We start from the raw sequence: 17388 nt of genomic DNA on the forward strand, positions 1-17388 counted from the left end.
TTAGATAAAGTGAATTACTATTCATTTATTATTTTTCTGTTTAGGTGAAAAGAGATTTGAATGTCCGGAATGTTCTAAAAGATTTATGCGGAGTGATCATCTCTCCAAACATGTCAAAACGCACCAGAATAAGAAAGGTGGTGGGACAGCTCTTGCCATTGTTACCTCCGGAGAACTGGACTCATCTGTAACAGAGGTGCTTGGCTCCCCAAGAATTGTCACAGTTGCAGCCATTTCTCAAGATTCAAACCCAGCAACTCCCAATGTTTCAACCAACATGGAAGAATTCTGAAAAGTTATTTATAACAGAGACCTCTAGTGCTGCACTTAAGTTTACACACATTTGAAAATCTGGAAATGGGCTGGTCAGGTGAATTACAAAGTAGGAAATCATGTTTTCATTCTTGGCTTCTTTAAGTATTCCAAGATTTTGGGTCAGCACATGAAGTGTTGAATTTTTAAAAATATAAAAAGCAAACAGATGTACTGGAAACAGGTAGAAAAGTATTTCCTCCATATTATACGTTGTAGTTATTTGGAGATCTATCACATTATCTTTAAACTGAATCTTCCCCTCTCTTAACATCATGTGTTAACATGTTTAAAAAGACAGACCTCAGTAGTTTGTAGGCTGGACCTTAATTGGACTTGTTTTCTTTGAAAGTACTTTGTTATAAATTCAGTCAGTAATAATTTATGTGGATTTATTTTTTTTTTTGCAGTAGCACAGAAAACAAATAGTTAACTGATGATAGAGATAATACTTTATTTCCTTAGCTTGATTTTTGGAAAATCAACTGAAAATAGTTTTGGCCGTCTTTTCTAAATATTAGAAGTTCTTCAACAGTTGAATTAGGTAAGTTCCAAAAAAGTAATCTGAGAGGCATCTCAGATCTTTATTACCACTACATTGTAGTAGTGCGTATGCAGACAATCAGTGAAGTCCAAGTACTTTCTCCATTTGGAGACACAAGAGGAACTTAGAGCTAAACCTTAGGTTAAATTTTAGATTGAAACCTTAGGAAAATACTGGGGGGAAAACAAAACTCATAATAGCTTCAGAAAAATAAAATGAGGCAATTTAACAGGTAAGGTTTTGAAGTTAGGATTGATTATATTCCTAACCCTAGGTTGAACCACAAAGTTCATTTTAAATGTTTATATTGGAAATATTTGCATAGAGTTTAAATCGTTCTGTAGTTTCATATTCTGTAAATATGAATTATGTTGACAATGTGCAAAATTCTTTATGCTTTGACTTGGTAGCCAAAGAAAGAATTATCACACTTTTTTTAAGGCCAGCAGAAAAATATCTTTTAACTACATTACAATTTCTGTTTTCCTCTTTACTAAAAATTAGCGATCCCATTTTATTTCTAGCACTGTGTTAGAGGCTGATTAAGAATTTATAACACAGTAATGTCTTTATGTTATGCCAATAACTGAATTTTCCCTAAGAAGACAGCCTAACAAATATATAACAGATGTGATACTATGAAACAAAAATTATTTTTTAAAAATCAGAATAATTTCAATTAAGTGACTAAAGAAAAAATGTATTTCATTGTTTATACAAGGGTCTTAATAGGAAAGATGGCCAAAAGTTTCATATAAAAAAAATTGGGAGTATACCAGTAGCTTAAATATTAGTAAGATATTTAATAGTTTAAAAATATATTTACAAAGAATTATAATGGAATTGGAATTGACCATTTGAAAACTAAAGTTTTTAACTGCTCGGTTTATTAACACCATTAGTTTGGGGACTGTTTGAATATAGGTGTATGTTTTCTTGTGCATTCCCTATTATTTCAGGAAAAGTACTACTCATGCGAAATCTCTTCCGAAATTGTGATGTTTCTTGTATTTTTGATGAAGGAGAAATACTGTAATGATCACTGTTTACACTATGTACACTTTAGGCCAGCCCTTTGTAGCGTTATATAAAACTGAAGGTCTTTTGTGCTTTCAGTTTGTATAAAAAAGCTTTGAGATTAAAGGAAAAAAAAATTTTTACACTGTGGTTATAAATTTCAAGTTTCTTAAAGCTTTTGTAGACTTGTAACAAAGTCTTTAAATTTTAGTTGGATTTTGTAAATTGTTTTGTATATTTTATTTAACGTACTCTTAACAACTGATGTATCTGGCTTTAAAACATCAGAATCAGTTTGTTGCTTTGTTTGGTACAGAGGAGCATTTGGTAGTATTAATTTTAATTTTATTATATAGGAGCTGAAACATCAAATATATATTTTATCTATCATTATGCTACACAATCAGTGCTATAAATTTTTTTATGCAAAGAAACTTTCGTAATGTTTGAATCATGTTTCCTCAGAGTGACACTTTTTGTTGTTGTTAATACCGAGTATGAGCTCTCTGCACCATTATTCCATGAACCAATTTTAATGCATACCTATGTATGCTCCTCAGAAACCGAAGTTATTTTTTAATCAACAATGAGGCCTATTATAAATTTAACAAAATGAATTTGGATAGCTTTATAGCATATAAAATATATTAATTTGTGTTAGCAGGTGCACATTTCACCACTGAAATTAGAAATCTTTTGACAGTCTGTTCTGCATACCATTCTGAATCCACTCTTCTGTCTTATAAGAATCGTAAATTTCAGTGTCCTTTATTTGACTCAGTGGGATATAGCTGTTATAAGTAATAGGGCACAGATGTGCAGTAGAGTCTTGTTTAATGACATTTCACTGTTCATTCCCTTTGCCACTGTTATAAAACTTTTCTTTATTGTAATTATCAGTGCAAAGCTATGTATTTATCATGGTAGAACTCCAGTGTTAGAATAGTTTTTTCTTACAGTATACTTTCTTTGGTTAGGTTTGTGTATGTGTTGCTGATTACATTAGAACTTGATGTTAAGTCATTATTTATCACACTCTCATGAGAGCAGTAATAAAAGTGTGTAATCTAGGAGAAAAAGTTAATTTGTCAAACTTAGATAAGCATGATGTTTAGGTCCTATTTTTCAATTTTATAACTGTTTTATTGCAACAATATTTGTATTTAAGTCTTCATTTTAAGGCCTTGTGGTGTTTTTTTATGCATGTCACTAAGTTGTCATCCCACATAAATTGATGTGCAGCATAGGGTATTAAATCTACATAATGATTTTAAAACAGAAATAGTTGATGGTAAAATGTAAATGTTTTGCAAAAATTCCTTATAAAAAGTTTTGTAGTAACATTTCACTTGTAAATTTTTTTTTGTAAAAAAAAAGAAAAAAAAAAAGATGAGTCCAGAAAAAAACCTGTTTCCCATATCCTAGAATTTAGACAATTATTCTGCCAGCAAAGCCTCTGGGGCTGTAATTGACATTTTTACAGTGCTGATTTGTATAAAATTTGTTTTTTGTGGATTTGGAAATAAAATCATGTACAAGTTGTTGCCTGCAATAACAATTGCAAGTAACCTATTAAAAATTCCCTTGAGTTTAACATGTTTCTTCATTTAATTATGTATGCTATAAAACAGCAATAAATTGTTTGAACTATCAACCTTTTTATAATGATGAACACTGGAAAGTAAATGCTTCTCACTAGAAAACATATTGGCAACTCTTCATAATTCCTGGTATTAAGATCTGGTCACCATTTCTCTGAACGTACCACCAAAGAACACCAATTCAAATTTCATGTTAATTTGTAGCCATTGCTCTAGACATGTATGGAAATTAATATTTGATTTAGGGACATTTTTTACTTAAATATTTTTAAACAGTAAATGTTAGGAAATTGTAGGAAGACCTAAAAACGAAAACATAATTAAGATGTTTCTTAAGCTTACAGAAACACTAAGAAGCAATGTATGCCATATATATAGATGCCGCAGTCTATAAGCAGAAGCTATTGTCTTTTCCTCTTGGGAGAGCCCTGCAAATCTCATGCAGAACCTTAATGGACATAATGAATACATTACTATAACAACTTCAGTTAACAGATTTCCAAACCCAGGACAGATTAGATATGGCCAAGTGAGGGGCAGGGGATGTTAGGCAGCAGGGAAGTACGTTGATCTACTAACAGAAGACGCCAAAAATTCTTTTTAAATCTGTAGCGACCAAGGCTTACATAGTGTTTGGGTAGATCGCGTTGTATAGTAAAACCCTAAGGTAAAGACATGGCTAGTGTAATAATATGTGTTCATTAACAATTCCTGAATCAAGAAACAGTTAAATTTATTCTACTCTGCCAAACAAGACTAGTAAGGAATAAATTTTTCAAAAGATTTGCATCAAACTAAAAATGTAAACTTCAGTTATCTGAAAAATTCACATTTGGAAGCATCAGAATGATATTGTATAAAAGGGATAATGCAAGTAGTAAACTTTTTCTATATTTTTTTATTTTTTATGTGGTAGTACCAGTTTGATTCTTGGACTTCTAGGAACTTCATACTCGGAACCAGGAACCAGGTGCCAACAGTGAGTCAAAGAAAATACCAAAAAAGTAATGCTTTTTACTTTATCATAGATTTTTTTTTTTAACTGGATTATATTTGCTTTACACTGCTGTGTCAGTTTTTGCTGTACAGCAAAGTGAATCAGCTGTACATATATGTATATCCCCTCTTTTTTGGATTTCCTTCCCATTTAGGTCACCACAGAGCACCAAGTAGAGTTCCCTGTGCTATACAGTAGGTTTTCATTAATTATCTGTTTTATACGTAATAGTGTATATATGTCAGTCCCAATCTCCCAATTCATCCCACCTCCTGCCCTTTGCCCTTGGTATCCATATGTTTGTTCTCTACATCTGTGTCTCTGTTAATGCTTTGCAAATAAGATGATCTTTACCGTTTTTCCAGAGTCCACATATATGTGTTAATATATGAGATTTGTTTTTCTCTTTCTGACTTCACTCTGTATGAGAGTCTAGGTCCATCAACATCTCTGCAAATGACACAATTTCGTTCCTTTTATGGCTGAGTAATATTCCATTGTATATATGTACCACATCTTCTTTATCCATTCCTCTGTTGATGGACATTTAGGTTGCTTCCATGTCCTGGTTATTGTAAATAGTGCTGCAGTGAACATTGCGGGTGCATGTATCTTTTTGAATTATGGTTTTCTCTGGGTATATGACAAGTAATGTGATTGCTGGGTCATATGGTAGTACTATTTTTAGTTTTTTAATGAACCTCTATACTGTTCTGCATAGTGGCTGTATGAATTTCCATTCCCACAAACAGTGTAAGAGGGTTCCCTTTTCTCCACACCCTCTCCAGCATTTATTGTTTGTAGATTTTTTGAAGATTACCATTCTGACTAGTGTGAGGTGATACCTCATTATAGTTTTGATTTGCATTATTAGAAATAGTGATGGTGAGCATCTTTTCACTTGTTTGTTGGCCAACTGTATGTCTTCTTTGGAGAAATGTCTATTTAGGTCTTCTGCCCATTTTTTGATTCGGTTGTTTGTTTTTTTGATACTGAGCTACATGAGCTGTTTGTATATTTTGGAGATTAATCCTTTGTCAGTTGCTTCATTTGCAAATATTTTCTCCCATTCTGAGGGTTGTCTTTTCATCTTGTTTACGGTTTCCTTTGCTATGCAAAAGCTTTTAAGTTTCATTAAGTTCCACTGGTTTATTTTTGTTTTTATTTTCATTACTCTAGGAGGTGGGTCAAAAAAGATCTTGCTGCAGTTTATGTCAGAATATCATAGATTGTTGACATAAAACCACTGGTGTAATAAGTTAGGAAAGTTGAAGCAGTGCTCAGCACAACACTAAATATAATAAGGTATAGTTCACGATGCTGTTCATGGTAAAGTCAAGATATCAAGAAAAAAAGATGGCATAGCTTGTTTATTTTTATTTAAAATTTCAGATGCTTAAAGAGTGCAGACTTCAGGTATGTACAAGAAATAAATACTTTATTCTTCAATACATCTGAATTACATATTATTGTATTTACTGCCCAAGCAATAATGTTTGATTCACACACAACCAACTTGTAATTGTGTAGCAGGATTTTTAAGGCATGTATTCTGTTCTTCTAAGGCTTGCTGATTAGTGTACGTCTTAGGCTGTGTTCTTCTCTGAAGCAGGTGGCAATGAAATAATTTATTTTTGGGTACCTGAGAGTGATTTCAAGTGCAAATAGTAAGAGAGAAACACAGAGCAAGGGAGGAAGGAAGATGGTACAAACCTTCGTTTTTGTCTAAGGTAATAGTTTGGCAACTGCTAGGACAATTTCTCCTGGAGGAAAATGTTCCAATTAATAAGGTTTCTAGATTACAGAATTTTAATAATCAAGTTTTCATGTATAAAAAGAAAGAAATCAGTATGCTGTTTATAGTACTTTAGCCCAGAAAAGCAAGTTATGTATGCATATACATATATATAACAGCTTTTTTACAATAAGGATTTGATTTAGCAAATGAGTTAGCAAATTACATATTTTGTATTAGACTGTACTGACATAAAATCTATTCTCTTTAAATAGAAAAGGTATTTTCCTGATAAATCATGCATCACTATGCTGCCCACAGTTAAGTACAGATACTCAAGCCTTAAGTACATTGTACATTCTCTTACGAAGTCAACCAGGAAAATTGGGTGATAGTCAAGCGGAATTTTCACATGCGCTTATGATATTTGAAATGTTCCATAAAAACAATATTTTTACCACAGTAAAACTTTTTTCAAGGAAACAGTAGCTGTGTTTCCAGTTAACAGTATAATTGTGGCACTGTTTAAAATTTTTGTTCAGTGGAAACATAATCCACAGGGTTTTGTGTTTCCTATATGTATTTTAATAAAATTAAGTACATGTATATAGATAAAATATATGCTATGTGTAACATTTTAGCTATATATCACTATAACATTAGGATTGGATTAGGAAGTTCAAACTTCAGCATAAAACTATTTTGTTTTTAAAGCTGCTGAAAGAAAGACTGCAAGAAATACAGATAGGCCTAAAAATACACACATACCCTAAAATTCTGTATAAAAGATTTGTACCAATAGTTTCCATAAAACTACATTTTTATCTAGCCCTTCTACTTCTGGAAATTAATTTGCTTCAGGACTTAATGATAGCAATGACTAATAGGCTTGTATTTTGAGTCTCCACTCATTGGACAAATACTGAGGGTCTATTTGGTACCAGGCACTAATCCATGTGTCTATTTGGTACCAGGCACTAATCCATGTGTCAGACCAAGAAGAAGACAAAAAACCCTATCCTCTGCCCTCACAGAGTTCACACATAGATTTGAAAGTGGTAAGGGCAACGGGGACAAGTAGGCTAAATGTGAAGAGTGCTGGGGCTGCGATTGTAATTAGGGGGGTCAGGAAGCCTCCCTGAACTGATGTCTGAGTAAAACTGGAAGTGAGGAAGCAAACCTTGCCGATCAGTATCTGAGAGGAAGCTGGGGGAAGAGGAATCAGCAAAAAGGATGAGCCCTACGCCTGACTGGACCACAGCTAACGCGCAATAGTCTAGAGGGGCCAAAAACGAGGAGAGCAGGAGAGAGGTAAGAGGTGGCGATGCATCCTTGCCATGGAGATAAAGGCCTGCTCATAACGCAGAGTGTTGAGCAGCCTGGTAAAAGCAAAGCCGTGTGACACAGAGATCACCAACTGGGAGGCTGAGGAGTGTGGGCTTGATTCCTGGTTCTGCCACTTGCTACACAACCTTGGGCAAATTATCTAACTACCACTTCTGCATCCTCTTTTTTTCATTTCCAAAATGGGAATAATACCTCGTAGGTGTCTTAAGAGGATCAAATAAGGTAACTCTCAAGCCTCTGACACAATAGTATTTAATAGATAGAAGTTATTGTTATCATAACTCAACCCAAAAGGGGGCAGGGAGGATGGAATAGTTCCCAGTTGGACCAATCTTGAAATGCTTTGGGTACCAATATGTTGAAAAGTTAATGCTCAATATCCCATTTTAAAAAAGAGAAATTTCAGTGAGAATTTCTTGATTCAACTGTACATTTTTTCTCACACTGCCTATGAGCTAGTTTCTATCTCAGATTTATATGATGGTCATCTTTTCCCAATGCTAAGCAAAATTAAAGTTTCAAATCTTAGTTACTTTCTAATTTTTTAAAATTAATTTTATTTATTTATTTTTGGCTGTGTTGGGTCTTCGTTGCTGTGTGTGGGCTTTCTCTGGTTGTGGCGAGCAGGGGTTACTCTTCGTTGTGGTGTGCAGGCTTCTCATTGCGGTGGCTTCTCCTGTTGCAGAGCACAGGCTCTAGGCACGCAGGCTTCAGTAGTTGTGGCACGCGGGCTTTAGTAGTTGTGGCTCGTGGGCTCTAGAGCGCAGGCTCAGTAGTTGTGGCACACAGGCTTAAGTTGCTCTGCGGCATGTGGGATCTTCCCGGACCAGGGCTCGAACCTGTGTGCCCTGCGTTGGTAGGCAGATTCTTAACCACTGCGCCACCAGAGAAGCCCAGTTATTTTCTAATTTTAAAATGTTAATTTCAACTACTTGCCTACCTAAGTGATGGCAGACAACCAAATGAGTGAACTAAGAAGCAAACCAAACGGTGAAAAACAGAAACATCGCCCATCTGCTGTTCAAAAACTTTTATTTTGTTGTTAACGTGTGGAAAACTTTCTATATCTAAAATCATCCCCTGTGTTTAGAGATACACTTAAATAAACAAAATGAACCTGAGCTTACAGGGCAAAAGTACTCCTATGTTTTCAGTTCCCTGTTAAATTGCAACCATGAAAAAAAAACAATGTGCATTTTGGTGTCCAAACCTTTTCTTATCCTAGACAACTTTCTCTCAGACTTGGTTCAGAAAAGAATAGGATGCTCTGCATTTATGAGCTCTAAGCTATCTTCACTTAGCTTTTCAGATTCTTTGTGGAATAAGATAAGATATAAACAAATAAATTGTTCAGACTGGCTTCGTGCCCTGCCAGGCTCAGAGGCACCTCCAGCAGCAGCTGGCTGCTGCCCTCCACTTCCAGCACCTCTTCCATGTCACTATCTTAACTGGGCTTCAGATCCTGTTCTTAACTCTGACTTGCCTCTTTCATTCCCAAGCTAACCTGTAGAGATGCTTTTTCCAATCAGCCAGTCCATTTAGCACATATTGTGTGCCACCAGGTTCAGGCGTAAGGGATGCTCTTCCTCTTTTCTGTATTAATCCTGCCTCCTTCCATCTCTCCCTTGGCTAGATTTCTAGAGCACCTCGAAATCCCCTTCCCCGACTCCTAGGATGGGCTGGCCAGCACTTGCAGAGATGGGAGTGCAGTAAGCCCTCATCCGCAGGGAGCAGCCAAGGCTCAGATCATGTTGGGCCACAGGTTAAGATGAACAAGTCTCGAGTCAGAATCAGAGAGCCAAGAAGTCAGACCCTGGGAGCTAAGATCAGACAAAAGCAAATTACAGGGAAGAGGAGGAAATTAAACTTGAGCAGTTGTCTCCCACACTCATTCTTCTTTGAAGCATACCTTTCTAGACGGTTGGCTTGACTCAAATTGTGTTATTTATTATCTTGCTATGAAATGTGGTTTAATAAATATTTTACTGATAGCAGTATTATTTTTGAGATGTGGAAGCCATAATAAGGTTATATTTTCTGCTGGTAAAATTGTTCCTAGCTTGTATAATTTTATGTTGGAATTAAATACATCAGTAATTCATGGTTCTAAAGGGCATCATGGTTTTGAAATGTTTGGTCACCCTAACATGTTTGGAAAACCACTGTTGAGGAAAATAGTATAAAGGCAAAGGGCAAGCTAACTGAAAAAAGATTCCAACTCAATTCAGCAATGTTGTAAATGGTTACGACTTTAACTGTCTTATGTCTTTGAAGCTTTTATGTTAGCTTATTCTTTGTCAAATATATATATGTATGTGAAATATGTGTGTGTGTGTGCATGTTTGGTGAAGCATCATATACATTTCTAATTGCTGTTTGTAAGTCAGAATTAAATTATAAGTTACTATGGTTTTGTATTATAGTCGCTTCCTCTCATTTTCTATAATTATATGGACAGAAAGGTAATATTGTTAGAAAATTATACCCTATTCTAATGATGATATATAACCTTTAATTCTCATTTTTATGGAATAAATCATGACTAGAACAGGGTTATGGGTCCTATGAAAAGAACCTCAGTTCTTCATTTATTTTCTTGTTTTGTTTTTCAAAATCCAGGGGATGTCAATTTGTATTAAAAGTCAGTGTAAGCAGTGATCTTTTTTTTTTTTCTTTTTTTGCGGTACGCGGGCCTCTCACCGCCGCGGCCTCTCCCGTTGCGGAGCACAGGCTCCGGACGCGCAGGCTCAGGGGCCATGGCTCACGCCCCCAGCCACTCCGTGGCATGTGGGATCTTCCCGGACCGGGGCACGAACCCGCGTCCCCTGCATCGGCAGGCGGACTGTCAACCACTGCGCCACCAGGGAAGCCCGCAGTGATCACTTTTTAACATATAGAAATATTGAATCAGTATCTTGGGCACACAGAACTAACATAGTGTTGTAGGTCAATTATGCGTCAAAAAAATACATCAAACAAACTAATAAAAGAAGGAAAAAAAGAACAGTCTAGTAAGTATGTCCACCCATTCCATAAGTAACTAGGAGTACTTTTATTCTTATGTCCAATTGTAAATCCAGACTTTGACATAAAATAGGAAAAGATAAAAGGGTGAACCTTCCTAAAGAATTTTACTGATCATTTTGTAGATCTAAGATTTATTGTTCTGTATTTTTAGGAAAAGTGTTACCTTGTTTACAAAATGTTTTTAAAATATTAATTTTCTTTTAAATAGTATCCTTATTCAAATCCATGATCTTAACAAATTCTTTAAAGAATGAATGCGATGAGAAAAGAGGTAATAATCACCAGAGAATATATTCAAATAAAATATTTGTCTTCAGTTTATACATTTTGTTCTAATAGAAATATTGATCAGATTTATGATTTAAGTATTTATGCCTCTTACTAAATATGTCTTTTAACTCTGGCATTGTTCAGAATACTCTCAAAGTAATTATCTCTAAAAAAAATAACTCTGTTTTATTTTATTTTTTGTAGGTGAGCTATAACTTGGCCTAAAATACATCAAGCTTGTGAATCCAGAGGACATTGCTTTGTTCTCAAGAATCTACAGCACCCAATCAAAATTTAGACATATTTAGCTATCAGACTAAGAGTTGCCCTGTTCCAAGTTCAGTTCATTCCCTGTAAACAAAAGAATATAACAATAATTATTGTTCCTGATTATTATAGATAGAGATAACAGTCAAAAATTTTAATAACAGGGCTTCCCTCGTGGCGCAGTGGTTGAGAGTCCGCCTGCCGATGCAGGGCACACGGGTTCGTGCCCCGGTCCGGGAAGATCCCACATGCCGCGGAGCGGCTGGGCCCGTGAGCCATGGCCGCTGAGCCTGCGCGTCCAGAGCCTGTGCTCCGCAACGGGAGAGGGCACAACGGTGAGAGGCCCGTGTACCGCAAAAAAAAAAAAAAAAAAAAAAATTTTAATAACAGACACAGCACAGCAGCCATCAATCAGAAGGGATTGATTGGAGGGAGGTCCCAGAGCCCCTCCCTGTTTCTGCATCCTATACTCCACACCCCCATCCATCCCTCCAACCCCACCCCCCTGGCATTACTCTTTCAGTTGCTAGATCTTGGGGAGGTCATGGGGTGGTAGTAGGGGGATTGGGAACCAGAGTGGCTATTTAGTTTCCAGTATGGCATTATCTCAGTATTTTAATAACCGGTGTGGCTATACTGGCATCCTAGCTGAATGTGAACAGTGGACAGGTAGGTTTATACTCCAAAGTGTGCCATGAAGAGTATTAATGATGTAGCATTTCTTAAAAGAATGCTCCACTGTTACCTCCAGGAATTTCTTCTGTGCTGATAATGTTCCATTTTGCAAGTCTTGTTGCAGATGTATGGGCAGTAATAACGACCACAGACATGCCTCTTGGCAGACCACAAAAGTAAGACAGACCCCAATTGCAGAGATGTTAAAATGTGAAAAAAGGTGCATCACAGAATCAATGAACTACACTTCAAGATGTGTTTATTTCCTTTCTGCTTCCATCAATTCCCTCTCTTCCCCAACACCCTGAGCTTGCCAACTGTAGTTTTGTTGACCATTTCAGGATCAAACTACTGAGATTCACAGGAGATTACTTTATTTGCATTGTCTGTTTACATGGGGAGTTACGGGTTTGGATGGCCACAGGAAAAGAACTGTTAGTGCGCACTGAAAGGATGTTTTATTAATTCTAACCTTTCCCAGCCCAAGTAACCTTGTTGTGTGTCACAGAGAATGCCCTCTCTGTAAGGAGCTGGAATTGCTGGGAAAGCTTTGGGGACTTCTTGGTGCTGGTAGAATTTGGGCATTCTAGGGTATTCTAATCCTTGGAGATTTGGGGATATTACAAATTATATGTGATATTCTATATCCTGGAACAATTCATATTAGGAATATAAATATATATTTATATTAGGAATTCATATTAAGAACATATATATTTAGGGAGAAAAGCAAGAATGCAAACAATGCTTACTGGTTTAGGAAGAAAGCTTAGCAGCTTTACAATGGGTACATCAGCAATGTAAATAGAAAAGAGAAAGGCAGATTTACCTGATATAAACACACTGCTCTCCTCCTCAAATCTCCCTCCACTAACTAAGTAGCACCTATGAAAGGGCTTTGTAAACTGTTGAGCAGTAGACAAATGTGTGCGCTGCCTCCACGGGGGGGAGGGATCACGAATCCTCATTTAATTTCTACCTGTGCCCAACTCTGAGCACTTTCTCTAAGCTTTCTCCTCATTTCTGATTTCAAAGAAAGGTTTAACAAGCAGGAATAGAAATAATAATGTGTTTGATACGATGTAGGAGATATTCAGAAATAATTGTGTTTATACTCCCTACAACTTAACTCATATTCTTTTGTAGAATTTATTTAATCTCTAAATCCTCTTCCTTCTCTGGAACTAGTGCTCCAGAAATAAAACTTCTTTTCTGTTCTCTTAATTAATTAAATTAATTCATCTCTTTTTACACATTTATTTTTCTCTTCTCCCTTCAGAGGCTCTAACCCTTTCCTTGACTAAAATTTTTTGGGTTACAGAAGTCCTTCCCTTGTTGGCATTTTATTTTGAAGTGCTTATTTCAATTCAACAAATATTCGAACGGTAGTATTGCTGGAGGGTCTGTGTTAGATGCTGCAGGGGGTAAAATAAATAAATGGCACAGTCCCTGACAGCACCTGCCTTCAAAGGGCTTTGTTGCTAATAAGGAAAAATAAGAAAGCTGCACAAATAACTATAATGCAAGGTAGAGTACATCATACAGGTACAGGAAGAGATTACACTGTAGACTGGTGAGGATTTCCTCTCCAGAGTCCTGTGATCCTTGTTGCTTGCTTGCTTCTGTCAGTCATTACAAGTACACCTCAGAATTGTCTCTCTAAATGTTACAAAATTATTCTTTCCTGCAAATCTGTTGGTTTTCTATTACATTTCCCCCTCTATCTCCTAAATTCATGCTTAGACTCTGCAAAGATGCTTTAGGTTGTTTTTTTGTTGTTGTTATTTATTATTATTATTTTTTTAATCAAAACCAGCAGTGGTAAGAAACTGTAGCTTAACTATTGTTGTGTATCTGCTTTGAATGGCCTTGACCTTATGAGTTGACATTCCTGCCTTTGATTTCCATGTCCCTTCACTTGGTATACAACCCTTCTCTGCCCCCACTCTTGACCATGGCACATACCTGATGGCCTCAACAGTGGCACCCCATTATATTTGTCCTTTACCCACTTGTTTCTGTCTTGATATCTCTGGAAATCCAGACAGTAAAATTCCTCAAATCACATAGTTTTCTCAGTTTTACCCTGTTTTTCTTTTTCTCCTTCCAAAATCTCAAGTTGACCTTAATCCAGGCTTCTCCAAGAATAAAGTTCTTTTAATGTTTAGCCACACTTAGGGGGAAAAAAAGTAATAAAGTCTTCATAATTCTTGGGAAATTGTATTAGTGTGAAGAGATACTTCCCATGATGTTATACGTTTATGGGGAATCTGAGAAAAAAACACATCCATACCTTTCTTGGTTGACTACCAAATGGACAGTTTTTACCCTTTTTCTTCACTAGCAGAACCCACATTTTGCTCAGGCTCCTCCTACTGGGCATATCCTTAAAAGGAAGCTGGAGTTGGATCTTGATCCCATTTCCCTTGACAAACCCAAGTTTAGATATGGACATGAGATGGAATACTGGCCAATCAGATGAAAAGGAACATCTTCTGGAGGGCTTCAGAAAGTTTTCTTTACACAAAAATGAAGATGCTGTTTTCTTGCTTCTGGACTTTGTCACCTGCAAGGAGTGCTAGAAAACATGATTGCCACTTAGCATCCATAATAGGAGAATAATTGACCGGTTGGAGACCACAGAAAAGGGAGATGAACAACAGTCTCATTCCAGAGTCCTTGTGTTAACCAACCCATGGCTCTTCTACAACCAGACTTCTTGGGTGAGATTATAAATGTTCTTATTGTAGGCCACTATTACTTGGGTTTTCTGTTAATTGCAGTTAACTGCAGATTTTTGTTCATTACAGATATGAATTACTTCTGAAATACACAATTTTTTTAAAAAGCCCAAAACGGAAGTCAAGATTATATTGTCCTATAGGACATTAAGGAGTATTGTATCTAACCTAGCGACCTTATTTCAATAGTCTTTCTCCACTGCCTGTGAATCTCTTTCTCTGATTCTCCTGGAACCAACTTCACCATTTTGTTGATATCCTCATTAATGAGTTGAAGACATCTTTGACATGTCTTCATTCTATATTTTGAGTTACTATGTGACTTCTTGAAAATTGTACTTAAATAGTAACACTATGATTTAAAGTTTTCTGAATTTTAAAGTGGTTTTTCACTTCAATTTAGTTCAACTCTTATTTACAGAATTCCTGTGTCTCTGGGGTAGGAGATGCAAAGGTAGAATGTAGGCGTGAGAGGAGAGACTAAGAAGCATTGTAAGGTGTTTACAGTGATTTCCAGGCTTGCTTAGTAACCACTGGGTGCCCCAAGGATTGCTTTGGACCATACAAAACAGCCTTCCAGGAGCCTGTGTTCATTCAAGCGTCTGATGATATAACTAGAAAATCTTATAGGTGGTTATCAGACACAATTGACATCCTAAAAAGAAAAACTGTTAAGGCACCAAATCTTGCTGGATACAACCTATTTATCAATAATCAGTTATGATAATGGATTATTGAGGGCAGCACTCCTTCATAGTTCCTATGGGAAACAAGGGGTTTGAAGTTTTTACTTTGAAATGAACAAATGGAAAGGACTAAAAAAACTTTAGTTTGAGGACTGCCCCTCAAAATTCTGGCTACTTCAGTCTCAACAAATGTCATTAATAGGCCATACTGAAATCCATTTCAACATCACGGAGACTGTTACTAATCTGGAACTTTTCCCCCTTGAGCTTTTACTCTTGGATTGAATAATAATTCTATATATTTTCAGAGCACTTCGCTATTTACAAAGACGTCATGCATTCTTTCATTAGGTGTATTAACATCCCAGTAAGTGGCAGGTGAGGTTCAGAATCAGGATTTTGAATACCTAGATCTTGGATTGCCACAACTAGGAAAGCTGAATTGTAGTGTTGGGCTCTTTTCTGGAAACATTCTAACAGCTATGGGCAAGGTAAATTAAAAGCCCTCGACGCGAGTCCTGAATCCCGGTTCCACCATCTCCTTGTTGCTTAGTCACTTTGTGACTTAGTTTCTTTGCTCATTAAATAAGCTGACCAGTCGAAGCCCTGCCTTTCTAGGTATTAAATAAAATAATCAAGGGGATGGACTTAGCACGGAGCTCAGCACAACCCAGCACTGCTCAAAACACAGAAGTTAATCAATACTGGGTTGCCATTCTCCCTTCCCGGGAGCCCCAAGATGTCCAGTGTGCCAGGGCGTCAGAGGGCAGCGGAGGAGGCCATCGAGTGGCTCATGCCGGTCGAGGGCACGCTCCTCCCCTCCAGAAAGCTGCTCCACTCGGCTCTCACTCCGCCCACAGAGGGCCGGGGCGGGGACGCCGTTCCCCTGGAAACGGGACGCGGCGGCTCAAGACTCGCCAGAGCCCTGGCGCGTTGCGCTCGCATTGCGCGCAGACGCCGGCTGCCAAGTGGGAGCAGGTGTGGGACTAGCGGCCGCGCTCCCGGTGATCGCTGGAGGAGGTGGGCGCCTCTCGGAGCGCGAGTGTGGAGGTGGCCTCGCCTACCCGGAGCTGGGCAGGGGCGCGCGCGTGGAGCCGGCCAGCCCCGCGTCCCCTCAGACGTGCTGGATGGCAGCCCAGGTGGCAGCCCGGGAGGCGGGAGGCTTCCGGGAAGTCCCGACCCTTCGCCTAACCCCGGGCGCCGGCCCGGAGGCGGCGGGCCTAGTGGAGTATGAAGAGGAGGACGAAGACGAGGAGGTGGCGGCGGCCAGGAGAGCGCGGAGTTTCGCCCAGGACGCGCGGGTGCGCTTCGTCGGCGGTCGTCTGGAGCAGATGCTGGGGCTCCCGGAGGAGAAATGGAGCCAGCATTTGGAGAGCGAGGACAAGCGGCAGGTCCTGGGGGAGTTTCTGGAGAGCCCCAGCCCCGCCTGCCTTGTGTTCAGCGTCGACTCCTTGGAGCGGCTCGCGGCGTCCCAACAGGTAAGGGGCGACGGGCGAGGGAACCAGGTCACGCCTCCCGCCCAGCCTGACGGACACTTGAGCGGGACAGGCCAGTTGTGCTTCCTTGGGTTCTCTCGGGGCACACATGAGGGCGCTTTAAAAAACTTCAATCAAGTGCCTGCCGAGAGTCCGCAGGGTCCCCCACGTGTGCCCACTCTGCTGTTAAGTGGTTGTTGGTTAGTTTTCTAGAAGGTCAGCCTTTGGGCCTGCTTCACCCGGATAAAGCAGGAAAAGCAGCGCGTCCTTCAGCTGCCTGGGCGTGAGGCGCGAGGTGAGTTCTCTTTGCCAGATAACTTTCCTTTAAATCGCTCTTGTGTCACTCCGGAGCCAAATGTGGTGTTTGGCGGAGCCCAAATAACTTGTCATGGCTCAGTCTGCCTGTCTAGCACACTTCATCCCAACGAATAATACTTAGGACTCCTTTTAAAAAAGAATTGCCCGGAAATCTGCGCTCAGGACAGTTCTCTCTCCCTCTCCCTCCCCACTCCCTTTTCTCTTCCTTTTTTTTTTTTTTGTTTTTTTCCTTTTACCTTTTTAAATCTAGACTTCTTGTACACTTGAGGGTTAACGTATCACCTACGATCACGGCATTTATACTTAAAGAGTTTGCGAAGACTTTGGAGCAAGATTTACAATTTTGAGATGCCTCACTGTCAGTGTTGTAAAGTGA

At 38.4% G+C, this 17388-nt stretch overlaps 2 protein-coding genes across 2 annotated transcripts in view; both read left to right on the plus strand.

The window, feature by feature from the left end:
• Positions 1-3467, plus strand: part of SP4 (Sp4 transcription factor) — a 71843-nt gene extending 68376 nt beyond the window's left edge. Inside the window, exon 6 of the mRNA XM_060157127.1 lies at positions 45-3467. Coding sequence (XP_060013110.1) covers positions 45-292 — 248 coding nt within the window. The 3' untranslated portion in view covers positions 293-3467. The remainder of the gene's footprint in view (positions 1-44) is intronic.
• Positions 3468-16346: 12879 nt separating this feature from the next.
• DNAH11 (dynein axonemal heavy chain 11) overlaps positions 16347-17388 on the plus strand; it is a 316107-nt gene continuing 315065 nt past the window's right edge. Inside the window, 1 exon segment of the mRNA XM_060157128.1 lies at positions 16347-16697. Coding sequence (XP_060013111.1) covers positions 16347-16697 — 351 coding nt within the window.

This window comes from Lagenorhynchus albirostris, chromosome 8 (assembly GCF_949774975.1).
Source record: "Lagenorhynchus albirostris chromosome 8, mLagAlb1.1, whole genome shotgun sequence".
Classification (NCBI taxonomy): Eukaryota; Metazoa; Chordata; class Mammalia; order Artiodactyla; family Delphinidae; genus Lagenorhynchus; species Lagenorhynchus albirostris.